Raw genomic sequence first — 27,958 nt, 5'->3', positions numbered from 1 at the left:
ACTATAAAACAGAAAGTGCTGCCACCACTAATATTTAATTTAAGATATATTCTTTGAAAGTATTCAGTTACTCCCTGACTTATCCTAGATGCAATCACAACCTAATTTACTGTAAATAAATGAATTCCCTGCATAAATGTAACATTATAAAAAGCAAGCCTATCTGACATATGAATTATTTGAGAACACAAAGACAGAACATTATTAAATGGAATTTAATATGACAAAACCAGTATCCAGAGTTGAAGTTCCTCGGAAAGCACCAATCTAGTTCCTTGTGCAAGTTCCACTGCTAAACCACTCTCTGCATAAAGGTTATGCCCTGTTCTTTGCTCTTGCCAATGATTGTAATTCTTCTGGCTTCCCCCTTTGCTGCAATACATCCTTTGTTTGGCGTTCATATGCAGAAACAGCCATCTTCGCCCACCTTGTGCATAATAAAAGAGAAAAAAAAAGGGAGTGAAAACTATTTGCATTGTATGTCTTAAAGTCTTTTAAGCATTGAGTTCGGTCCTTAGTGAATTAGACTTGGGTATTCGTTTTTAATCTCACAAGAATCACACAGACTTTCTCTAATTAAGTGCAGCGTTGTACAATCAGGGAGGGAAATTTGAACATAGAATGACAAAACAAGTAGTTCAGTTAAACAGTCATCAATGGGAGAACTGTCAATCTGGGAGGACGAGCCTCATGTTTAGAAAGATTAAATTATCAGATGGTGTGGATTCTACAAAGAACTCAACAGAAACTGAGATATAAAATGTAAAGAAAGAATAAGAGATGCAAATATTTTCTTGGAAAACATAATGACAGTAGTGTACAGTTAACATAGACTTTTGAGATTGTAAATTTGAGGGCTTCATGTGGTCTTCTCTCTCCTCTTTCGTGGTCCTTGGTCACTACTTTGACTTTCGATAACATCAGCCCCCAACCCTTTCATATGTCTGCATTTATTTTTTATGGATTTATTTTTTAAAGTGGATCTCTTATTTAGTAGTATTTTTTTGTTGTTTCATGTAGTACTATAGTTAATATGCAGCAAACTGCACACATGCAATGTAGAAATGCAGTCATGTAAAATGTATTTCATAAAATATAATTGATTATTTATTAGTATTTCTTTCCTGGTGTGTCAGAGGCCCCCTTTAAACATGATGCAACCCTCGCCGAGTTTTGCCTATTTAATTTGCGTCATTTGAATGTGGCATAACACATCAGATTAATTACTACTATGATACAGTAATCAACAACTAGATGTCTCTGGCTATGTTCCAATACAGTCTGCTCTGTAATATCATATACTGGCTTGTCATTGAACACAAAAAAATCAGCAGCTGTTCTTTGCAGATGGTGAATATGTTCTTTATTGCTCTGTGAAATCACTGCTGTATTTATTTTCATTGACATGTTGCAAAATGAATGTAAATATTAATAGACATCCTAATTAGACCGCATTTACTGTTTACTTGTTTGCGTTGGAGCTGTTTTGTAAACAGTCAGCTAATGTGGACATTTTCTCTCTTTTATTTTACATTGCTTATTCAGAAAAGGAACTATGTATTAAAACATGTCAGATGCTTATTATTATTAACTGTAGCGCCAGCATACTCTGTAGCGCTTTACAATTGCTTTTCCTGTTTATGGCAGTAGCAGATTATGGGCTAGGGCACAAATGTTTAACTGTCCATGTCCCTCTCCGTTATTGTCAATGATATCAGGGAATGGGGGACAAACAGAAATGTGTTTTGATTAATGTGTCTGAAACTGGGACCAGGGTTCCATGAGAGTGCTCAGGTGCATGGCATGTGCTATCCTGGTCCTAGCCAGCACCCAGGGACCTTCTGCTGTGAGTGCTAGGGTGGTGACAGGATTTAAAGGGCCTTAGCTGTTCTATTCATTTTCTGAATGCTTTACCTAACAATTCATGTGAGAGGCGTGAGATGGGAGCAAGGTTCAGATAATCATGTTGATGATGCATTTACTGCATAGTGAACTCAGCGTGCAGCACAAAATACTGATCAATAGCACTGTTATATTACAGTACCAAGACCATGAATGCATCCAACTGTGTCTGTTGTATGTTGGATATTTCAGTTTTACTCTTACTTTTGAAGCATCCTGGTTAGTTACAGGTGTATGCTGCTGGCGTGCACACCAGGACAAGGGCTGGTGTTGTGGTATGATGTTTGGTGTGGTGACAGGGGTGGAAGGGAGCCAGCTGTTCTAAGGAAGGAGACACAGGACAGACCAGGACTTGTTAAAATGTCCACAAGTATTATAACAGCACTTGTGGCAGCTTTTTGGATCACTATATTGTTCAAGCTACATTAAACTTCCAGAGCTTGATGCAGAGTTGAATGCAATATGGACGTAAATTACAGCTGAAAAATGGTCACGCAAAAATAGCATATTTCAGCCAATCTGCTGAGCCGGTCGCATCTGAGGATGTACCCAGCTCTGCATCTGTAGTATGTGCTTCATGTTTACAGCAGGCGTACTTACACCCCCATACACAGTGCCAGGTCTTAAGCGCAATAAAACTTTGTAAACATTTGTTTTCATAGGGATAAATACATTTTTATATAATTTTTATTTATTTTTTTAAATACACACAGAAAATTCTATAATATATGCATGAACAATGAAAAAATCACCCAGGAGCCTCAGAGGTGAGGTTTGGGTCTGCATCGACTTACAAATTTGCGGTACACTCTCTTACTGTACTCTGCCTACGTTAGAACGCCCCTTTCCCTTACCCGTCACGCCTCTTTAGGTGCAAGCAGGCACAAGAGTGGATGCATGCATGTCTGCATAAGCATAGGTATTTGCTGTTGTGAGCATGCGCAGAGCGACTTCATGCAATTTATGCTACAAAAACCAGCGTGCATTCAACTATGCTTCAGGCCCCTAGGGGATCATCTGTCTTTCAGTATATTAGCATAAGCAGCACTTGTACTTGATTGGAGTAACCCACGGCTCAGGTATTACCATTGCCCTCACAAAACAGAGGCCAAGGAAAAATAACAACTAGAATCACACATTCTCACTCGTGATCATTACATGACTGGCTCTGAACCTTAATGTATCGCTCCCAACTGCCCTGATTTAGGCGGCCCAGCCGGATACCACTCCCTGTGAACTGCACATGCCACACAGAGGAGGGCAGCGGCATGGCTTGACTAATATTTTGGGGCATTTGGCCAAGTAGCTTGTGGGGTTCCCATGTTAGTTTTTTTTCCAGGGTTTCTGTGCCATTCTGAACACACAGCCTGGGAAAGAGAGGGGGTATTTGTGATCGCGTGGATCAATAAGGAGCTTACTATCACTCCCCATAGTCACACACCCCCGGCTTCTTGCACAGCACCATGAGTACGGTGCTTTGCGGTCAGTGTGGCTACTGTGAACTGTGTTCGACCAAGTACACCGCATTATAACAGTTAGTTACATCTATAGATCGTCCAATCTGTCTACTTCCAGATGCCTTCAGTGTTCCAGGCAAAGAAACCAGGAATAACAAGTGCAATGATAGCACAAATACCTAATATCTGCTGTTGTGTTTTGTTTAGCGGTTATATATGACCCCTAACATCTTTGAAAGATGTTCATAAGGGCAAAATAGCAGTTAAACTAATACAATATATGTCCCACCGAGCCCTAAGAATAAAGGCATTTTTCGTGACATTGTTTTTACAAGACATACTACTTGTATGCATAAGCCCTAAAATGACTTAAACGCCAGACAATTAGAGGTATTTACCTCTAGAAATTCCGATCACTGTAAAACAGCTGTTTTTTTCTAAATGTCTTTGAAAGGTAAAAAAAACAAACTAATGAAAAACGACATTACTGCATTTTCCCAATGACAGATCAAATTTAAAGTATCAACATATATTCAGCTATTTCTTCTGGGAAACTTGCGTGCATGTTTCCGAACATTGTTTTTGCATGATCAGTATGTGTGTTGTGAAATAGAAAATAAAAGGGGAGCATGTTGCAGCAAATTTTTAGACTAAAATCCCCTTTAGTTTCTATCCTTTGTTATTGCGGAACGTTGTCTCTTGTACTTTGGCAATAAGCCTCTCTTAGTCTATTCCCACTTTGAAATGAAAAAGAGTTACAAAATAATTAGAATTGTTATTATTATGAGTAGCTTTATTATACCTTCCATCTCCAATTTTATTTACAGTGACTTCATGATGTGTTATGAACAGACGGGGCGGGTTTAATTCACAGATAGGGCACAGGGCCTGATTATCCAATAGGCTGACTAGGCTGCAGCCTAAGGAGCAAGACTTTATGGGTGGGTGGAATTTTGGGGGCTGAAAAATTGTGACAGGGAGAGGTATAAACTGAAATTCACTTCGAACTATAAGAGAATAGTTGTTCTCCAGGGTAAAAAGAAAACATGAAAGGAAAATGTAGTAAGGTTTTAATTTTGACGTATTCCCATGTCAAAGGCTGAAGGCAATGAGTTATCCTTGGGCAAGCGCTTGAGGATAAGCGAGTAGGAGAGACAAGGACGGCGATAGGTTCAGGTGTGACAGCCCCCTCCCCCTTCACATCTTCGCTCTCAGTAGCGCTCACTCATGCCTCTGTTCTGTTATACAGTTCTGATTTTGTTGAAAACAAAACGAGTGACAAAGATTACGGTGACCCTTTGAAAATCCAAGTGGAGCCGAGTCTTAAAACTCAGGAACATAAACCTTGGTGGATGGGGGTGAAGGAATTCGGATTTTAAGAGAGTTCTTTTTTACCTAATGCGTATTAACTTGGTGTGGAAGGGGATGGGATGCTACAAGTGTATTAGCCTAGAGCAGTGGTCAGGGAACAGTGGTAAATTACCACAAATGGGGTAACAATGAAATTCCTGGGGGTAATGCTGCAGATTCACATCCTGTCAGTTGGATTGTAGACCCCTTTAAATGTGAAATTGCTGTTGTACCAGAAGAGCCTGAAGGGTTGGCAGAGGCACTTCTTGAGCTTCGATGCAATAATGAAGCACGTATTGCATTTGAAAACAAAGCAGATGTCATATTTTTGGATGTCAACAGCTGCAAAGGCATTCACAATTGCACATGAGGAGGCAGTCAAAAAGTTGCTGCCTTTTGCAACAACCTACCTTTGCGAACAAGGATTTTCCACTCTAACGAACATAAAAACAAAGCAGAGAAATTGATTGGACGCAGAAGACTGTATCCAAAATTGCTGACATCAAAATGCCCCAATATTGATGCTCTCGTATCAAAAATGAAGCAACAGCATTTCTCCAAAACCTGAAGTTTTGGAGTTGAAGCTTTCAAAAAAGTTTTGAATAGATTCAATAAAATTTTGGATTCCAATAATTAATAATATATGATTTCCTTCCTTTCAAAATCAAGGGGGTAACGTCAGCGTATCTAAATATATTTGGGGGTAAAAAAAGTTCCCTGACCCCTGGCCTAGAGTGATCTGAACCCTTGATCAGGCCCTGGTAAAGCAGGACATTGGGAGAAAATGCAGATCTTTCCATAAGATAGGCTCTTACCACTCGCACTTATTGGGGCTGATTCAAAAATTGACTGCCAGGTCAGTAACATTTTACAGTAGGTGGTAGTAGACCTATAATGGATTCACTCTATGCAAAATCTGCACTGCATCGTGCTCTGTCTCCCTGAACTGGTCTTATTCACATAAAATACAAAATAATGCAAAAGAGTTCTCCCATCTCTAGCAATGTGTATAGTTTGGCTATAAGACAATTCACTTTCCGCAAGAAGTTCTGCCCAATTTGGTTGTGTCTTTTCTTTCAGACTAAACTCTTTGCATTTTCAGCTATTAAAACTCTTGCGGTTCTTACATTGCAGTGAATCTATCAGCTTTGTGACTAAATCGTACGTGTTTTCACTGGCATCAATAAATAAAGTATTTATTTGTCTAAACATTTTTAGATGCAGAAGTCAGAAGGGTGTGTGAGTGTGTGTCAGAGGGACATGGACAGGTGAATTGGGAGGAAGTAGGGACAGAATATACAGAGGGACAAAGAGGGAGATAGACAAAGACCGAAGGGACATGGGATGGGGGATGGGAGAGAAGTCTGTTTCTGGTCCCGTCTGGTCCAGAGGTCCCCTGTGTTTAAAGAGACATTGTACATGTGACAGTCTCTGAAAGCCACATGAAACATCACAAGCTAACAAACAGGAGAAAGAGGTAGAGACTTAGCAAGAATCACAGAGAGATTATACAGGGAGGGAGGGAGGGAGGCAGCTAACTGGCCCGGACACAGACCAAGAGATCGGGGAAGAGGAGCAAGGAGAAAGTGGGAGAGAGACAGCAACCATAGCTAATCCGACAGGAGCACGGGACAGCTATTCTGACAGATGTAAAGACTGGAGGAGACAAACAGACTAGGAGAGAGAGTGTGAGTAAGAAGAGAGAGAGAGAGTGTGCTGGCTTCATACACACAGGGATAGTGACAGTGACAGTGTGCTGGAGACTGACCACAGAGTGAGGTGTGTGCTATAGGGACAATGTGTAACCAGTAAGAGGTCATCATTGCTCATAACACAGAAGAGATACTCCATAGGATAAAGACCGTAGACAAAGATAATCATCGCTATTACAGAGAGAAGACAGAGCCCAGACACATAGCACAGTGTGGGAAAGAGAGGGAGACAATTACATTGGATACAGATACTTCATTGTAGTTTGTATAAAGACGTGAAGGGGAAATATTCACAGTCAAAGTAAAATATAGGTAGATAATTTACATAGAGAGAGTACAGAAAGTTGCCTGGACTTGTGCCAAACATTAAATCTTATACCATATGCAGTAGCTGTATAGCAGGTGATTGTAGTGGTATATATTTAAAGGGAGATTTTTACAGGTCACTATGAACACAATGCTAGACTCCTGCCCTACCTCTCCCCTTTGTGGCCCCAGCCCCTCCTCCTCTTCCACCGTTGGCCCTACACCCCCAGGTGCACAGGGCCCCGAGTCCTCTCCTCTTCCTTGCCCTTCCCGGGGTTTTCTCCACAGCCTTCGTATTCTATACGCCATTCTGGAGGAGGAAGGGGGTGGCCGGGTGCATGTGCAGGATATTGAAGGCCTCTGGGAAGGGCCGAGCAGTCTCTCCAGGGTCCCACAGGCGCTAAGAGATGCAACAGCTTCAAGCGGAGGATACCTGAGCTTCGCCCGGCTGGTGAGGGGCCTGACACAAGCGCTGACAACTGGAGAACCTCAAGACACAGCTACAGCCAGAAAGAGGGGTGAGTGTGGGGGATCTGGTGGGTCTTAATTGATGTCTCATCTGTTATTCCTCTGTTGCATAAATGTTTCAGTTTCCACTTTTCTTATATTCCACTCAACTCTGTCTTCACCTCGTGTTCTACCACTGTCCGCCCCAGTCTCTGCCTCCCTCTCCTTCATCCCTGGTCTGACACTTGTGTATCATAGTCCTCTTTAATCTGCACCATCTGTCTTAGTGCAATCTGTGCATTGAGAGAGAATGGGCAGAGAGGGATTATGACTTAACACACACACACACACACACACACACACACACACAACCTATCATTTCCAACAAATAAAAAACACTTCTTGGAAATACATATCAAAATAATATCACAGCGACTGGCCTACCACACTGTGTGACAACTATGAAATATAAAACAAAACAACACATTCATTCATTAAGCTTAATTGGGTGTGTTTATAACAAAATAAAACTTAATTAAAAAGGACATTAACAATAATAACACAGATATATCATGTAATTGCAACCGCCTAAGCTGGCATGCAGTAATGGTACCCACTACCAAACACAATGGTGCGGTATGCGGTCAACGGCTAGACATTCATTTGGTCAACATCCAGAAAGTCGGCAAATATTAGGTCGACCATTCAAAGTTCGACAGTATTGTTAAGTCGACAATTCGAAAGTAGACAATATTATATGGTTAGAGTTAAGGAAGGGATATTATTGTTGACCTAATAACACTGGGCCTGATTCATAAAGGATCTTAACTTGAGAAACTTCTTATTTCAGTCTCCTGGACAAAACCATGTTACAATGCAAGGGGTGCAAATTAGTATTCTGTTTTGCACATAAGTTAAATACTGACTTTTTTTTCATGTAGCACACAAATACTTGATAGCTTATTTGTACACTGAAATTTAAAGTTGATATTTGTGCGCTACATGAAAAAACAGTCAGTATTTATCTATGTGCAAAACAGAAAACTAATTTGTACCCCTTGCATTGTAACATGGTTTTGTCCAGGAGAATGAAATAAGAAGTTTCTTAAGTTAAGATCCGCAATGAATCAGGCCCACTGTCTACATTTCAATAGTTAACCTAACAATATCGTCAATGCCATTATTGTTAACTATCTATATTATGGAGTCGACCATATAGATGTCGATCTTTTAGCTGTCGAACATGTTGAATATGTATCGCACCCAATGCCCATTGTCATGAACATTCATAGTTGACAATGTATACAAATTATTTCCAGGACACGGTACTGGGTTGAACCATTAGTTGTGTCTGTATGGGGGCAGCAATAACTTTAGACTTTTACCTTCATTCAAAACAATAATACTGATAATTGGCCGTATTTTGCAGGAGAAATGATTGAGATGTTTCCATGGATCAACCTTTAACAATTAGGACTGTCCTTGGCCATCAGAGGCAGTTGTCTTCCATGGACGCAGAATTTGCACTAAACAATAGCAACTGATAAGAAACTTGATTTCATTGTCCAATACACAATTGTCTACTCTCCTGGAATATCCAGGAGACTCCCAAAGTAAAGCCAGACCTCCCAAACTCCAGAGAGATTAGGCAATTTATCCGCAAACGCACTTACCTGACTGCAAGGTGGGTAGGTGAACGATGACAAAATTAGCATCATCATGCCTTAACACACCCAAGTGATAATGCTAATGGCATCATCAAACCTCGTGCTGGTCCACAATGGCCACATTTGCATCCTCATAGATATTGTCCCGTTCTCTTGATGTAAATCGTGTCATCATTTCATGCCCACCCTTTCTATTCATGCCCCCCCACCTCCACATCTCTTGGGAACAGTAGGAAGGTGTGGTCCGGCTTGCATTAGACAGATAAAAACTAATTGCTTAATGGTTATTGTGGTTCAGCGCAAATTTTGTCCCTAATGCATGTTAGTAAGTGAGCCATGTGTACAGCTGGCAATGATGACAGTGTAAACCTATTACCACCATGATGGGGATTTATAAATGTGCATTTATATAACTCTCTGGTGGGATATAGACAAGGTCTGAAAATGAACCCGTGTCTATGTTACTATTCTAGTTATTAGAGCTGAAATAAGTCTATTTAGGTTTTCTTCATTTTTATTTCTCTATCTTTAGATCGAAAAATAGCGGTAGATATATATCTGTTTTGTGGTCACTAGTTTTGAAGGTTCACATAGAAAGCAGAAAAGTGTTGTTGCATAGCGTTGATTTCCAGCAGTTTTCGTGAATGTGAGAATAACTTAGTGCCTCAAGATGGGGGCGACTCAATGGTTCCAAGAGTTCTAATGGAGGATCTGTGCAGAGATTGGCTGAATGTGCGCTGGTTACAGTAAAGCACCTAATTCTTTGTACAAATGCAGAATGAGATTTTGCGTTGTGGGATAAGATATTGTAACGAGTTCTGTATGTAGGGGGCCAGTCACAGTGTAGCAGGTGTCCATAACACTTTTGACTTCCAAATGTCCTTGATAGGACACCTTTTGCAACATTGTCACATTTGATAAAAACGTGTCACATGAAATAAACAGTTACATGTCCTCTTACTATCATGACTTATGTAGGATATAAACACTAATTCACCAAGCAGTATATTAGGAGTAAAATAGAAAAGTTGGAATTGTTTAAGGAATTGTCCAAAGTGACAGTAGATAGGAATTTGAAGTGTCCTGTTTATCATGGACTGCAATCAACAAATGTTTATGCAGAGCATCTGCAGAGAGTCAGCTCAGGAAATCAGAATGGAGGCACCTGTGTATGTGCATGGGCGCCCACAGAGAAGAGAGAGTGCCAGGGGAGAGAGGAGAGAGTGCCAGGGGAGAGAGTGCCAGAGGAGAGAGGAGATAAAGCCGGGAAGAGAGGAGAGAATACCAGGAGAGAGAGTGGAGTGACTACTGGGGAGAGGGGAGAGAGTGACAGGGGAGAGAGAGGAGAGATGACCAGAGTTGAGAGTACCAGGGGAGAGAGAAGTGAGTACCGGGGAAAGAGGAGAGAAAGCCAGGGGAGAGAGTAGAGAATACCAGAGGAGAGAGGAGAGAGTGCCGTGAGAGAGAGGAGAGATTGCCAGGGGAGAGAGTGCCATGGGAGAGAGGAGAAAGTACCAGGGAGAGAGGAGAGTGTGCAAGAAGACAGAGGGGACAGAGTACCAGGGGAGAGAGAGCGTGTCAGGGGAAAGAGTAGAGAGAACCAGGGAGAGAGGAGAGAGTGCTAGGGGATAGATAAGAGAGAGTGCCAGGGGAGAGAGAGAGGAGAGAGTACCATGGGAGAGAGGAGAAAGTACCAGGGAGAGAGGAGAGAGTGCTAGGGGATAGATAAGAGAGAGTGCCAGGGGAGAGAGAGAGGAGAGTACCAGGGGAGAGAGGGGTGATTGCTATGGGAGAGAGGAGAGAGTGGCAGGGGAGAGATTAGAGAGTGCCCGGGGAGAGAGAGGAAAGAGTACCAGAGGACAGAGTACCAGGGGAGAGAGAAGAGAGTACCGGCGAGAGAGTGCCAGGGGAGAGATGAGAGAGTGCCAGGGGAGATGGGACAGTGACTGGGGATGGATCCCAGGAGATGTGAAAGGTTCTTAGGGGAAATGATTTCAAGGGAGGTATAGAGTGTGAGAAGGTGCCTTGGGACAGTAGAGAAGATCCCAGTGGGCAGGTTGCCAGGGAAGGAGAAGAGGACACAAGGGGAAGGGAGAGGGACAGACAGCAGGAGAGAGGGGCAGGGTGTAAGGGGAGAGGGTAAAATAGTTTTCCATACTCTGTCTGTGTCATTCTCTTTACATATGACAGGTCAGCCCTTTCACCAACCTGGCATCTTATAAATACATGTGTGCTGGCGTGGGAAGTAGCGCAGTAAAGCTCCTGAGCTGATCTGCTGCTCACATGGGCTCTTCCAAGCCGCACTGAGGAATCCAGTTTCTTTCATTTTGGGTTTAACTGAGAACGCCAGGAAAGCCCAGAGTGTGTTTCTTTTCTGGTTAAACCTGAAAAACATAATCTATATGTATACATCCCTTAAGTCTTTTCCAGATTAACCTGGCTATATTACATAGTTTCATATACCTCCAGAAACAATGAATACATATGAAAAGACATGGACATGTTGGCTGTAAGGAAGGTAAATGGAGGTTTCTTGCCTCTATACTGACATATTAACTAAATGGGGGTATTTGATTGGACAATTGTCTCATGGACATGGTATTTCCGTTGCCATACTGAATGCATTAAATGTTTACATTTATATGTAACATATAATTTTTGCTCTGATTTGATACATTCATTCTGTGTGATACAATGCCCCGCTAGATTTTTGTTTTGCCCTGTTTAAGTTCTTATCTGACTCTAAAATCAAATTTTATGTTGGTAGGGCCGTATATTGCATCTAGAATGGTTCACACTGAGGCCCTGTCTTTTACTCATTTCATAGTAGTATAGATGCATAGCTTTAAATCCCACTCATGGTGGTTAGCCATTGTCATTTCCAGCCCATGAAGCTTCTTTATGCCAAGGTTTAAGGCCGTCAGAATTACCAGGTAGTATTTTAGCTTCTATGCAACTTCTAGAACCGTAGGGCTGGGGAATTCTAATCCAAGTTATAATGTAACTGCAATAAACAGATCAACCACTGTCCGTTCTAGAGTGCCAGTCCTAGAAGGACAGGATATTACAGCTTCTCCTTAGGACCTAACCATCTGTTACTTAGTCACAGAATCACCATATGTTATGTATCCCCAGGCATTGATGTAGTAGGCTATAGATATGATAATATTTATATATCCCATGGTCTAGTTGCAGAATTCCCATATAATGACGTGATTCCCACGTAATCACGTCTGATTCTGTCTCAGACCTTGGTGCCCTACAACTCCCAACTTGTCATGTTTACTGAAGTAGATTATAACATTTTCTTTTCATTTTATATATTTATTTTCCAGAAATTACTTATTAAACCCATATAATAAGTATAAATAGTAAGAATATCATCTAATATGTAGGAACAATAAGAATTTGATTGTGCTTGGTCAATATTGAAAAATAGGGGTATTTTAAAAGGCACAAAACTTTGAAACCCTGGAAATTGGGCAGCTGGACACTGTAGTTTTGACGAGATGGGGTAAGCAGTGCACACAATAGGGTCTGATTTCATTAACAAATACAAAACATAAATGGGTAGATTCAATTGTCTGATGTTCTTAGGACGAGATTTTTTACCGTTACGATGGTAAAAAGTAACATTGAGTTTTGCTCACACCTCTATGGGGCGCAAGTGAAAATCAGAGTTACTTCTGTCAACAAATATCCGTACGAGGTGTCTTGTGGTCGTTCTGGAGGCACCTCCCGCGGATATTTAGGGAATTGAATCTGACCCAATGTCAGGTTTTTTAAAAAAAAAATAATCAGGTACATAGGGCATACGCCTGTCCGTATTCAACAAGAAGCGGATCTAAAGATAGGTTTAATGAATACAGGTCTAGGTCCACTCATGTTCTTACAGACAATACACTGTAGGATACGTCCAATACATTTGTTGAATGTAAAATAAACAATTCAAATAATGTCACCTGTCAATATTATAGTCATTAATGACAAAACATTTAAAAATTTTAAAGTGTTGTTTTTGTTTCATCCTCCCTCCATAAAATGCATTTATTATGATGTAGGTAAAATACATTTTTACAGTTGCTCTTGATTGCAAACACATGTTCTAGCATACATACATAGCCGTCATCACTATTAATCATGCCGATTAATAGGGATGACGGCTACATCAGACCTGTAGCTGGTGCAAGTGATACGACTGAAAATCACGTACCTTAGAGATGCCCAAAGCTTGGATCAGACGTTGCTGTGTGCGCCCTGACTGTACATTGACTAGGTGTATACGCCCATTCTCCTCCCCGTTCTGCCCATGAAATCATAGAATGTAGTAATTGTCCTTTGCACTTGAAGATGAATTGGACGTTGCTGCGTTCACTGGCGAATGCTCCGATATTCTGGTCATGTTCAGAGTGATATTACACAAAATACGGCACATATCAGCATTTACGATCCTTAATGAATCAGGCCCTATAAAGTACATTGTCAAGGAATCACTGTAAGGTCAACATTACAATATCTTACCTAGAATACCTATTGTAAAACCTATGTACACCATATATAAATAGATATATGTGGACAAAGTGTAATCTGTATTGTAAATATAATAACAACAACATTATTGTTATATCAGGGGTTATACAGTCACTTTTGCCATATCTTTATTCCCTATTTAGGTTTGAAGCCCACTGGAAGTTCATATAGTAAGTTTAGTGGCAATCCTAAGCTTAGGTTTATATAAACAGACTCACCACATTTTATGCATCTCCAGTCCTGCAAACAGCAGCTTCTGTATTACATAGTAAAGAGTTGTCTTTCATTTCCAGGCATAGTCCAAGGTTCCAAAAGTGGATGTCTAACAATTGGTGACCTTGGAAATGTTCTTTGTTTTGAATATTGGCCAAATCCATCAATTACCTTGTTCTGCATGACTGATGACTTTTTGCCACGTAGTTGTCTGTACCTTTTATAAGCAAGGCTTTACTTGTCAACATATCAGGAGCATGTCCAATGGTGATATCTTTTTTGGGGGGCTTTAGTGCTATGTACCCCACAAAAATTCACCTTCCCTGCAGTAACTTGGCCATGGAAATTTTTATTCAAATCTTAAGCTGGGTACACACTATAGAAAATTACTTCAGGTGCGATTTCTGTAATGATTTTACAAACGACTGAATGTCCGGATGATCATGCAGATTCATGCGTACACACCTACACGATTTACCTTCAGATCTGCGATAACCATCTGCTGAAAAGATCGTGACCCTGCACACTCTACAGATATCTGTCTAAGCTGCTGGTCCTGAGTGCATACACACTTCCACATTTTCCCGACATCATTCCACCGTTGATTTGGTTCTTTAAAAAGTTTAGAAAACCAAATCAACAGATGTGATGTGCTTTGGTGCGATAAAACATGATTGTGGGAGAGGACACACTAATGCAATATCTGACCAAATGGTCGTTTATTTGCATGATAATTGCATCAGTGTGTACCCAGCTTTAGGTAGAATTAGATTTTAGGAGTTGTATATTTCATGTCACAAAATGATGTTCTTTGGTCATAGAACTGCCAGTCTCTGCATATTATTGAATTTGTGAATACATCATCATCACCATCTATTTATATAGCGCCACTAATTCCGCAGCGCTGTACAGAGAACTCATTCACATCAGTCCCTGCCCCATTGGAGCTTACAGTCTAAATTTCCTAACACACACACACAGACAGAGACTAGGGTCAATTTTGATAGCAGCCAATTAACCTACTAGTATGTTTTTTGGAGTGTGGGAGGAAACCGTAGCACCCAGAGGAAACCCACGCAAACACGGGGAGAACATACAAACTCCACAAAGATAAGGCCATGGTCGGGAATTGAACTCATGACCCCAGTGCTGTAAGGCAGAAGTGCTAACCACTGAGCCACTGTGCTTATATCATTACCACATTTTATATACATCCAATTCTACAAGAGACAGGTTCTATGTATACACCTACAGTCCTTGTCGATCCCAAATATTATAGGATTTGTATATCTGATGTTCTAGCCGTAGAATTGCCATTTTTTTATACCTCTAGTCCTAGAAATATCCTGTTCAGAATAATATGCAGTTCTAGTAATTACCATGCTCTATATAGATCCAGCCTCAGAGATGGCAATCTGTCTATACTGAGAACTGAAGTGAACTCTTCATTGCAGCGGAGCAGATGCAGGTTTATAAGATGGGAGCAGATGGAGAGATCAAAACATTAATTACAGAGAGAGAGAGACATATCAAGCCTCTTATAATAAACATCCTTCTTATTCAAACATCTCTCATCCCCTTTACATGGAGGTTCTCATGCCACATAGATCATAAGTATTAATACAGTATTAATAAATGGAAGTCGTAATAAACCTCTCTCTCTCCCTCTCTCCCAGGTTGTAAGGGCGTCACGCGTTCCCAGAGCATTAACAACGATGTCCCCTCCACCGTGCGCCTCACACGCCAAGAACAGCGCCTACGGCGTCATACCCTGACAAGTGGGATCGATTACAACACGGTACCTAGTACTGCAAAGCATTCATGTCTTTTGAGCATTATTGGGTATAAGTAATGTTGGATAACACTTCCAAATTATTTGTCCCCAACCCACCCTTGTGCACAAGGTCTTAGTTCTTTCTCCTTTCATCTCTTTCTCCCTCCTCATAGAGGCCTATGAAGGATGACATGAAGACAGGAGAGGGGAGAGGGGAGAGGGTGTATGGGGGGCTGTGAGAGTGGTAGACAGATAAGGGAGGGGTGGGAAAGAGCGGCTGACGAGGGAGTGTCAGCTCTACTCACATAACTTCTCTATTCACACAGGACTGCTGTTTGAGAGCAACAGGCGGACAAGTCTGTGCGGCTCTAGCCGGACAACAGGGACTGGGGAGAGGGTGTCAGACACTCTGGGGCAGAGGACATCACAGATAGTTGCAGGTGGAGGAATAAGGCAGGAGAGTAGCCATACAGGTAATTGGGGGGAAGAGGTAAGAAGTACAGTGAATACCAGGTGGGATATTTAGAACCAGAAGGAGCTAGAGGAAGAAAGAGAGGATTACTCAGGGGGCTGGAGGGAGAGGGAGGGAGGGAAGTAGTCACAACCTGTAAATCCAGAGAGGACAGGGAGGAACATACAGGTATGTACACAGACACGCCTAGAACTCCATAGGGAGTATATACATACACCCACTGTTATTCAGCCACATGTGCAGATCATAGACACACACTGACATACACGTATGCACTCATGCTGTAACACATAGATTGCCATTTACACATGCAATACACTGTCATGAAGACACTATTGGATGAGAGGCTAGATACACACATGTATAGCCACATACATGTTTATTAAACACGCACAAAGATCGCCCTTTGTGTTAGACGCACTCTGCTCCCCATGCTATGTATGGCTTTACAAGCTGCTTACACCATCCTCATCCTCCCCCTGCACAGCAGCCGAGAGGCCCTGTCCTTCTACCTGTGGGTGAGTCTCAATTAGAGGGGTAGAGGGGTGAAATGACCAAAATGTCTATCTGTCTACATATCTACTTCATGTCTGTCTATATCTCTTACACTATTCCCTCTCTTCCTACTCCTGTGATGTTCTCCTTGTCGCTGTGTCTGCCTCCCTGTTAATCTCATCCTCGCTGACACATGTTGTAAATCTGTTAATCTGCTATAGGGTTGTAATATCTCAGTCTGTGTGTGTGTGGCCCTGGTATGTATATAGCAATGTGTACACAGCATTCTGTCTTATTATAATGATTCCTCCTTTCTTACACACACAGCTGTGTCACTGCAGCACACGTATGTAACCCCACACACGGGCTGTTTATCTAACACACCTGTCTTTTACTGGTTGTATTTATTTTACAATAGCTTATGTACTGAATGAGTGTACTCTCGTTTTATTAGCATGACCGAGATTGTAATGTCAAGATAATGATGTACTTTTTGTGTTACTGTGCACTATAAACTATCAAGGTATGACCTAACCAGCATCCCATATAGTCATCAAGCCTTTATCATGTTGTTACACTGTACACGTACATAAAGAGTGCAGGAGACAATTTAATATAACTGCAATCCCCAAGCGGCAAAGTTTCACTCAAATACTCCAGCATTACAGGGGTTGTAATTCTATCCCTGTGTGAGGAGCGCCCCCCCCCCCCTCCCCAATCTGCAGCGAGAGGTTATAGCAGCCAGTGCATGCACACATGTAGCAGTTTGTGCGCCTTCCTACAACATTATTGTCCGTGCTCTGAACTCTGTCTACCAGAAGAATGCATAGAGTGTATTGTACTCATCAGAGATGTGATTTCCTACCCTCCTCTGTACAGCACTATTCCCTGCATTACATAAATCTTTCCTTAGTATGGAAGTTACTGCTGTTTTCATGCTCAATATAATATCACAACATAACCATATACACCGATCAGCCACAACATTAATACCACTGACAAGTAAAGTGAATAACATTGATTATTTTGTTACAATGCACCTGTCAAGGGCTGGGATATATTAGGCAGCAAGTAAACAGTCAGTTCTTGAAGTTGATGTGTTGAAAGCAAGAAAAATGGGCAAAGTGTAAGGATCTGAGCGACTTTGACAAGGGCCAAATTATGATGGCTAGACGACTGGGTCAGAGCATCTCCAAAATGTCAGGTCTTGTGGGGTGTTCCCGGTATGCAGTGGTTAGTTCCTTCCAAAAGTAGCCCAAGGAAGGACAATCGGTGAACTGACAACAGGGTCATGGGCATCCAAGGCTCATGGGGAGTGAAGGGTAGCCCGTCTGGTCCAATCCCAGACAAGAACTACTGTAGCACAAAATCCTGAAAAAGTTAATGCTGGCTGTGATAGAAAGGTGCCAGAACACACAGTGTATCACAGCTTGCTGCATATGGGGCTGCGTAGCCTCAAACTGGTCAGAGTGCCCATGCTGATCCCTGTCTACCAATGAAAAGCATCTACAATGGGCACATGAACACCAGAACTGGACCACGGAGCAATGGAAAAAAAATGGAAAAAGTTGGCCTTGTCTGATGAGTCACGTTTTCTTTTACATCATGTGGACGGCTGGGTGTGTGTGCTTTGTTTACCTGGGGAAGAGATGGCACCAGGATGCCCTATGGGAAGAAGACAAGCCGGCAGAGGCAGTGTGATGTTCTGCTGGGAAACCTTGGGTCCTGTCATTCACATGGATGTTACTTTGACACGTACCATCTACCCAAACATTGTTGCTGATCAAGTACACCCCTTCATGGCAACGGTATTCCCTGATGGCAGTGGCCTCTTGCAGCAGGATAATGCGCCCTCCCACACTGCAAAAACTGTTCAGAAATGGTTTAAGTAACATGACAAAGATTTCAAGGTGTTGACTTGGCCTTAAAAATTCAACAGATCTCAATGTGATCGATCATCTGTGGGATGTGCTCGAAAAACAAGTCTGAGCCATGGAGGCCCCACCTCACAACTTACAGGACTTAATGGATCTGCTGCTAACGTCTTGGTGCCAGATACCACAGGACACCTTCAGAGGTCTTGGAGTCAATGTCTCGTGGGTCAGAGATGCTTTGATGGCATGGGGGGACCTACACAATATTAAGCATGGGGTTTTAATGTCGTGGTTGATCTGTATGTATATATATTATATATATATATATATATTACACACACACTGTGGGATGGGAAACAGGGAGGTAGTCGTCTTACGAGAAGTGAAAGCCCACCAACTAACACCCAGCTAAACAAACCCCACTACCCATCCCAGCTCACCCATCCTAACAACATCATTAAATCTAAGCTATCTTCCCTGCAGACAGTGACACATTTGCGGAATGAGTCAAGCATGGAGGAATCATAGCGTGGTGAACACTTAACTTAAACTGCACATAGTGGAGGCAGATATTTTAAAGGCCTGAATAAATAATCATGATTTATTATTATTGTTTATTTACATAGCGCTAATCTTATTACACATCACTGTACAGAGAATGCTCTCACACAATTTATAAAACACTGTTTTACCTCAATATATATTTACCTATACTATTTTACTGCCAGCCACTGCAGTTGTTTTTCAAGGGAGTATGGCTAACCCCTAATAAAAACAAAAACATAAAAGCAAAACATAAAAGTAGATCATCATCAGATTATATAGTGCCAGTATATTGGAAAAAAACACAGTAATAAAACAATAGGTAATACAGACTGGCAAAGAGATGAGGGCTCTGCTCGCAAGCTTACAGTTATAAGGAATTGGATCACTCACTATAATAATATTTTTATGCTGTACAGATAGAGAAGAGCAGCCATTCACATTAGTCCCTCTTTGGAACACAAAAAGTCACACACATTTATACTATATAGTCTATTAATTCACTATTAGCTGCTATGTGCAAATCAGGAAATTAAAATAATTTAACTGGACAGTGATTAAATCATACATTCACCTCCTCCTCTGGCACCAACGCTCATTATTTTTAACTTCTTAAATAACAGGCACTGAAAGTGCGAAGATTTACAATACCCAACGAGTAGTTGCTGAGGGGTGATGTTGGATGCATGCCAGTTTGCATAGCGCATCTTGTGTGACATTCTATGCAGACTTGTGTGATTCTGGCACTTACGCCTGACAGCGCTGGGAGAGGTAGGACGGGGGAAGGTGGGAGCGTTCTAACAATGGCCAATTACAGTAAGACGTGTTCGCGAAAAATGTGGCTCATGCAGACCTGCAGAAACATGCATATAGGAGGCTTATCTTTTACACTTGCTATAGGGCAGGGGCAAATACTCGCTGATATTGACGACTTGTAAATAATGGGCATATGTCTAGAGATGTGTGTTGGCAGAAATCCACTATATTTCCTTCCTCTGTTTGTAAGAGTACTTTAATCCCATTGTGCATCAGCTTGGAAGTCTTTAGCGGAACTTCTATGTGTGTCTTACTTTATGCAGTATAATAATAATACTGTTCTTATGTGCTTTGGCAGGCAGATGACTTCTCTTAATACTAGATAGAAACAGTAATACCCAGGAGTTATGCCCCACATGTCAACACAGTCCTTTATTCTCACTTAGTTGTAGTTATTCCACAATATAGCACTGCTGTCTGTATCTATCACTGTCCAGCATTGTTTAACGAGTCACTATAAACTAACATTTACTCTCTGCTTATCATAAAGTTCATAAGCAAGAATTGGGGAAGACACTGGATCTTATCAACAAATATTTCATGCATTTAATTATTCAGATATTGGAGAAATGCCACCATATCCTGTACAGACAGCTTTATAGAATGTGAACAATTCTGACACAAATGACAAATCACTTTTTAACATAAACACAATATAAACGAGGACAATGAAGAAAACAGTAAATAAAACTGTGCCTATTGTTTCAATTCAATTTATTTTTTGAGTCCTTAATGAAGGCAGCATTAGGAAACAAAGATTTTAGAACATTTTCACATCAGTAGCACCAGAGGAGTAGTATGATGATACAACATGGCCCAGGTGGCGTTTCAATGGCTCTTCTCAAGTAACAGATGTTTTACAGCCATTGTCCCATTTCACGGAGGCTGGAGCTGTTTATGGTACTACCAAAAAAAGACTCCAAAATCTTTTCAGCTGAGAATTTTTCTAATGTAGCTTTGATAAAGGACTGAAATAAAGTAAATAATTTCATCTGATTTTTTTTAATGTAACATCTGGTGCTTGGTACAATTCTTTTATGTCCTATTACTTTTTCTGGTCTTGGATTTTGGGGGTGTTAAGCATTTACCACGTGTTGGTAAAGTGAGATATGAAAGTTCACTCTTCTTTTCCTGAGCCTGCCAGGTGACCTTGGTTCCTTAGAATACTTTGCCAATGGCATTATATGCTAATGAGGGATGAAACACATTCAGCAACATTCTATTAGATTAAAAAGAAAGATGGCTTAGGTCACTATATTGTCAGACAATGGAATTAAAAGGTCATTACTGAGAGTGAGCTGGATAATTCTTTGTTATATATTTTAAAGCCACCAGTGTATTTTTATGTGGACTGACAGGTCCACGGTAGGAGCTTTCTTTCTTAATACGTCTGCCACCTCCACCTGTCTTGCACATCAATCTCGCTGCACCTTTCCAAGGAGAGACCGTCCTTCCCCTCTCGGCTCCGCAGTGTCAGGAGAAGCCCTGACAGATGTTTACTTTCTCCCACAGTTACGTCGCATGAAGGAACTGGAGCAGGAGCGAGATGCTCTGCTAGACGGCGTGCAGCTGGTTGACAAAGCCCGGGAATGGTACAGGGACAGGTTGCAAGAAGCGGAGCAGCAGAGGGAGTGGCAGTGCACATTGGTATGATACATTACACTTGTATTTTCCTATTGACATTATACATAGTCCTGTGTTCCTTATGCATTACATTATTGCCTGTATCGTGTCCTCTCCTGTGTGCTAAGGCAACGTTTTACTGTGACACAGGAGAAGATGCTGCAATGGATAATGGCTGTTCTTCCAGCATAATGCAAGATCACCTTGTTATCCCCCTACATGATCCATCAATCTTCTCCATGATGTCTGCTGCTGCCTTGATATGAAATTATTATAACTATACTTTTCATCATTAGGACCAAGCCCCTCCGGTTCCTCTCCTTGGTTCCACTCTGTTGGTGCAAATCCAGGAAGTCAACAGATTCCTGAGCGACCTCATTTCCTCTCCAGAACAGGTGCCAACCCCCGTATGAACCTCTCTCAGGCCTTTGCTTTCCTTAAGGACCTGGCAAACCTGTGGCTCTCCAGGTGTTGTGAAACTACGAGTCCCAGCATGCCCTGCCAGCTGTTTATACTAGCAAAGCAGGCTGGGGATTGTATTTTCACAACAGCCACAGGTTGGCCAGGGCCCTTGAGGTTATTATGGAGTGAGGTGGTTTAGTACCTTGCTCAAATGCAACAGTTGTGGTGTTACTTATAACCTGTACATACGAATACAGTGTTGTGAGTCTTAAACTCTCTTTTTAGAGAAAGACCAAGCATGATATATACCAGGGCATAAAACAACCGTGAATCCAATATGCAGCTACATTAAAATTCTAATTAATAAAATCCTGCTATTGTTAAAATGTAAAATAATAATTATAAACATATTGGTGTAGATACAATTCCCCATTTTGTTACTGTGGTAATTAATGCGCATTATTACCGTTACTACAGTAATTTCAACTCTGATTTTTGCTTGTGACTGCGCCGTGAACGAAAATCTGCGATATAATTACCGTAGTAAAGGGGAATTTAATGTCCCCCATTGAATTTACAACCAAACCATTGGCCCTGGTAATGCCAGGGGCCCAGAACAAATGGCTTTGCAGTTTGGTCTTGACATAGTATCACCGTAAAATCAGCTCAAGCTTATATTATACCAGCCATTCCTAAATAACATATATGCAATTTACCGTTGTAACATTCATCTTGCATCCACATTTGTTGATATGTCGTCTCTGTATATTAAGGGCCCTCGAAGACAGTCTCCCTATTCAACAAAGCACCCCGACACCATCACCACCCTTAAATACCGGAACCAGGTGCTGACAAGGGTGAGTAGACATTAGGGAGAATGGCAGGGCTTCGAGGGGTGCAATAAAGCATTTATTACACAGTTATGTAATTTACCACATCAATTTTCAGCAGTCAAATGTTTTATACATTGCCCAATAGGTTAATTTCACCAAACAATAGTTATTTTCTAAGCATGATTTTTGAATATATGAAAATGCTGCTTAATAAAGTTAAGTCCTGTACTTACAAGTAGAGGAGCACTTTTGAATAATGTAAACAGTAACTGAATAAAAAGGAGTGATAGCCTAAAACAAACTGTGTACATCACCATAAGTTCTATAATGTCCTCCTGGTGCAGGGCAAGAAGAGAAATCTGCTTATACCTCCAGAAAAATGAACCCTAGTATATAAGATCTTACATATTTTCCTTGTTTTAAACTGAACAAGGGTTTCAGATCACCAGCCAGGTAAATTCAAGACTTGGGTACACACTACAGAAATTTCTCTGGATGTGTTGGCTATAACAATTTTACAAACCATCTGCTGAAAAGATCAGGGGGTATATTTACTAAACTGCCGGTTTGAAAAAAATGGAGATGTTGCCTATCGCAACCAATCAGATTCTAGCTTTTTTATTTAGTGTGTGACAGGATGGACCGCCTATGCCACCCTGTCTGTTGTTGCTGGGAACCGGCTGGGCTTACTGTGCCACCGTTCCCTTTCTTTATCCCAAATGCACCCTCTAACCGCAGTAGGAGGGGCTTAAGCTGCTGCCACCACTGGACTCCTTAGTGGAATCCAGAACCGGGTTCCTTCTGGGTAACTGTCGCTACTAGTTTACCCCCTTGTTGGTGCACCTGGGCTGCTACCCCTGACCTCTTCCTATAGATCAGGGTTTCTGTGGATGGATCCCCCCTGGCCTTTCACACTGGCCAGAGCTGCTGGATAGCGGGCAGAGCAATGGTAACAGAAAGCTGGGTCCAAACCTCAGTGCAGCCAGAAACGGATTACAGTTGGGTCTAATCTGTAGGTCATAGGAATTTCAGCATGGAAGAAGTTGTCAGCAGGTCTTTGAAGCAAGTGATGTTTATTTAGCTCAAGTAGTCCTAACATGGACGGTTCACACTGGTTGAAGGTACCAGTGATCTGAAAGTCAGATGGAACAAGAATGATACATTTCAGTACAAACCAGTGCTGTTTATACAGTTTTGGACACCGCTTCACAGGGGGTAAACCAGCCCCCTGAAGTCTGTGTTATTTTTAGTATCAGGATGCAATGTGTTTCCCCAAACATGGATTTAAATACAATTTATACTTAACAAAATTTACACTTATCTGTGATATCCTAAAACTTGCTGTGATTTCCTGCATCCTGTTTTAGAGACAGAGAATATCTAACAGCAAATCTAATTAAACCTTCCTGTGCCTTAAGGTGTGTTGGACACTCACACTTCAAATGGTCTAATTAACATGAGATTAACATGGGGTCCTTTCTTCAGACAGTTGCAGAATACACATTTCCTCCCCTAGCATATGCCTCAGAAATAAATACATTTCCTCCACTCTATTGCTAACTTGGGAATTCCCAAAGAAAAGTTACAACCCCAAACAAGACATTTCCATATAAAACACATCCCAATGTTACACTATAAGTGCATTTGCCATTATATACATTGGTGCCTACACCACTAATTGAAATACATTTCTAAAATAAATTATTTCTACATGATCCAGCCACATAGTGCATTCTACAAAATGACAGCTAGTGTCTGATTGGTTGCGATAGGAACATCTCCACTTTTTCAAACCTGCAGTTTAGTAAATATACCCCCATGTAAACTGTATGGGGACCCTGACCGTGAGTGCATACACACTGCAGAATTGAAAGGATGTTGTGCCAACACTGAACAAGATTTTTTTCTCCAGTTTAAAAATCAAATGGAATGTTACAATGAGCTTTGGAACGATAATCTGTTATTGTTTCAGTGTACACACTAATGTGATATCGGACCAAACAGTAGTTTATTGGGCGATTGGCCCAATAATCCACTGAAAACCTTGTAGTGTGTACCCTCACTTAGCCTGATGGTGGTCATCTAGCTGAGAGGGTTGTTGTTATTTATAACAAACCGTGATAGAACGTGCTGTATACGCCAGTGATGGGAATCCCGATACACTTCAGGGCCGTATGGGACAACCCACTAAGGTCCAAAAGGGCCGCACATTACCCTCAATCTCAGGAAGAAGGTAAAAAAATACATTTAATTAAAAGATAGACACCCCTATCTGTAATAACATATCAGCTGTCATTTTAAACACGTGTTACAGCTGTAACAAACATCAGTGACAATAAAGCAGGAAGGAGTCAGGGGCCGCATGTCGCCCATCACTGGTGTACACACGTTAACGGTTTATAAATAGTGTACATTATTAGATTGTTTTGCATTATGAAAATACAAGCCTTTAACAGACCTGATTTGATCAGTCAGGTTATCATTTGAAGCGTTTAGCAAGAAGTAATAACACTTCATGTGGCTAAAGCCCGAGTCAGACTTCTCCTTCACATAAAATATGACCAGGACTCTTATGTCTGTCAGAGTCCAAAATATTTACAATATCTTTATAGTTTTAAGGCTAATACATAGGGCTAGCAGAATGAACCGTGGTTTATAATTGTGTGGAGACGTGGATACAGGAAGAGTAGATGGGGAGGTCAGCCACAATTGAGGTGTGATGATGGACCTGCATAACAAATGGATCTGTCTTTTCAGGAACTCTCTGTGCAGAATGAAAGGATGTGGAAGCTGCAGAGAGAGAACGAGGCGCTCTACAGAGAGCTAGAGAAGCGTCACATACACCGAGCAACCTTCATCTGAGACCAGGTGTGCACTCATAGACAGGACCACTGTATGGAATAACAACGAGGAGCACGTCTAGTCGATATTCTAGAGATGAGCTGCCATCTACACTGACACACCTTGTTAGAGTGACTGGCCAACAGATCCACAGCACAGCAACCTACGGAGCATCACTACCTGTCCCTGTCTGACATTAGCCTCGTAGAGCTTTGGTGCGTTGCCAACAAGACCTGCGCAGTATTACAGACCCTATATGACTTGATCCAAGCATTGTTCGGTTCCACATCTGGCTGAGGAGAACGACAACTCCACTGCAGTGTATTACTTTCTGCCTCAAAACAGATACGCAGAGTATCACTTCCGCTATGCAGACCAAGGTGCAACGGTTTGCCTAATCCATACTCCGCATTTAGATATGCCTCCACTCTGTCTAACTCCTAAACCTCTGCTGCTTCTCCACAAACACAGCAATGTTACTATATAAACATATGAACTGTGGTGGATACGATGGCGCACAAATTGCGGTGCATTGCAGCATGTCCATTCTGTGCTTCTTAAATTACCTCCGTTGAATGTATTTAGATATACATTCAAGTCTGTATTACGGTTGTTTTTCTTTGTTTTTAAGTCTCCACTAGATGATAGAATACATTAGCTTTTTGTAGCGTCTCAAGCGTGGTACAATTAGCATAAATAACTAGCTCTAGAAGACCTCTAAGGGGTATATTTACTAAGCTTCCAATAAGGAAAAGTGGAGGTGTTGCCCGTAGCAATCAGATTCTAGCTATCATTTATCTAGTACATGCTAAAATACGATAGCTAGAATTTGGTTGGTTACTATGGACAACACCTCCACTTTTAGGAGTTTTAATAAATCTGTCCCTACTCCTAAATACTAGATCAACTATGAAAATAAACATTCACAAACACATGTAAAGACTGCCCTACCGGAACACGTGGTGTTCTAAATGGTATTCACCTATAGCTCACACTTACCAGGGACTCTTTCCTTTCAAGAAGGCAAACTTTAGAAATAATTGGACATAAATATTGGGGAGATAGATCACGGAGTTGTGGGTTTTTCAACCATTTTTATGGAGGGTTTTATAAAAACCAATAAATTACTGATAACCATGATTTATCATAACAGACTTCTGCAATAAAGAAATATCTCAGGAATTAGAAGCAATGGTTAACAACTCTATTCAAGACACTCATTTTTACTGACGATTATATATATAGATTTTTTTTTACTGACAAAAGATTGGCGTACAGATCAAGTTTAGCCGCATTTACATTCTAAAGGACATGTAAAGTGACTTTTAGAGGCAACTGGACACGTCCTGTCTGTGCACATGGAAGGCTAAAGTTTGGACGTTTCCAATCATTTAAGATAAGCATTGGCAGAAACTGCAGAGGTGGCAGTAGGCAAGAAGCATACACATTACAGTGAATATTTTATTCCCATCGCCACAATAAATGTGTAAGATACTGTGAAACATTTCCTTATAATCAATAGTGATTTCCTCATTACAGTGGTACCGCATTGATCATGTGAATGCCCTCACACCAGCGTCTAGTATACAATTCCTTGATCCTGTTTAGCAGGTGACACAGTTAAGGCTAGTCCTGTTTCTTAGTAGCGATCTGCAGGTAGCCATCACCTGCAATAGATCAGCGATTTCATTCCGACGCTGGTGGGGCGTCATTTTCTTCTTTACAAATTGGCGCGGCAGGATCACAGGTTGTTGGGTCGTATTCTAGGGTGTCATCCAGATTATCAGGGCCCAACCGATAGTGCAGGGTTTTATCTACAGAGACCTGTTCCAAACAATGGCTTAAGTTACTAAAATATACATAACACCAGCTACACTTACCGCCAAAGAAAAAACTACAGTATATAACCTGTATTTTATAACAGGGAAGTTTTATTGTAGTGTTGACTAAATCGCTCCCAATTTTTACTAATTAGTGTAACAGACATGGTGATATACTATAGAACTTAGAATACAAAGGATAATATTAAAGACCCTTTTCATCTTTTATAGACTGTCCCCCGTTGTCTTGTATAACATACTAGAGTGAGCGACAGCTTGGAGACGGAGTCTCTGTGTGATATCTGCGAGAGGTGGACAGCTGGTCTGCAGACAATGATAATTTACAATGATCCGCGTTCTATAGACTGCTCAGAAGCATAATTTCATATAAATGGGGAATAGGCTGAAATCTCACCTCGTTGTCCGAGTTTTCTGCTTCCTCCAACATCCAGTCTGGAATTTCCATCTGGCGTAAATCTGGGTAATAGTCCAAACCACACAATAAATATTTAACTGACACACTGAAAACAATATTGTTTGCTGACAGGTTCTTTGATATACCATGCTCCTATGTATAGAATATTAGAGGTGCTACAGGCAATCTATTCCCACATCAGTTGTATTATCTCAAGGAGCTGCCATGATCATTGCTCATTACTGTGCTGCATATCCCAAAAGCAAACACCCAAGATCATGGACAGGTTCTCTGCTGCTAATTAGGCCACACACGTCAGTGACACAGGAACATGGCAGCAGCCAATGATCTACGTAGAACAACTCAAGCAGGTCATGGCTTCACTATTCACAGGCTTACACAACACATTTGATTTCCAAACACATTTGATGCAATCAGGAAAAGCAAGATTAGTGGGGAGGTTCGT

General features: G+C 41.3%; 1 protein-coding gene and 2 long non-coding RNA genes across 3 annotated transcripts; 1 reads left to right on the top strand and 2 right to left on the bottom strand.

Moving 5' to 3' along the window:
* Positions 1-196: 196 nt before the first annotated feature.
* On the bottom strand, positions 197-15,288 carry LOC142102059 (uncharacterized). Its single transcript, XR_012679195.1, has 4 exons — positions 13,590-15,288; positions 13,055-13,308; positions 6,899-7,467; positions 197-417 (listed from the first exon to the last, which is right to left on the bottom strand). It is a non-coding gene; the product is annotated as an uncharacterized LOC142102059 (long non-coding RNA).
* Positions 6,250-26,763, top strand: SAPCD1 (suppressor APC domain containing 1). The gene is made up of 6 exons (XM_075186593.1): positions 6,250-7,245; positions 15,261-15,382; positions 21,071-21,205; positions 21,478-21,576; positions 22,357-22,440; positions 25,174-26,763. The coding sequence occupies exons 1-6, from the start codon at positions 6,870-6,872 to the stop codon at positions 25,276-25,278; spliced, it is 921 nt and encodes a 306-aa protein (XP_075042694.1). The 5' UTR covers positions 6,250-6,869; the 3' UTR covers positions 25,279-26,763.
* On the bottom strand, positions 26,705-27,958 carry LOC142102060 (uncharacterized). Its single transcript, XR_012679196.1, has 2 exons — positions 27,493-27,958; positions 26,705-27,081 (listed from the first exon to the last, which is right to left on the bottom strand). It is a non-coding gene; the product is annotated as an uncharacterized LOC142102060 (long non-coding RNA).

This window comes from Mixophyes fleayi, chromosome 9 (genome assembly GCF_038048845.1).
Source record: "Mixophyes fleayi isolate aMixFle1 chromosome 9, aMixFle1.hap1, whole genome shotgun sequence".
Classification (NCBI taxonomy): domain Eukaryota; kingdom Metazoa; phylum Chordata; class Amphibia; order Anura; family Limnodynastidae; genus Mixophyes; species Mixophyes fleayi.
The sequence above is the reverse complement of the archived record's forward strand: the minus strand, read 5'-3'. Positions and strand labels throughout refer to the sequence as shown.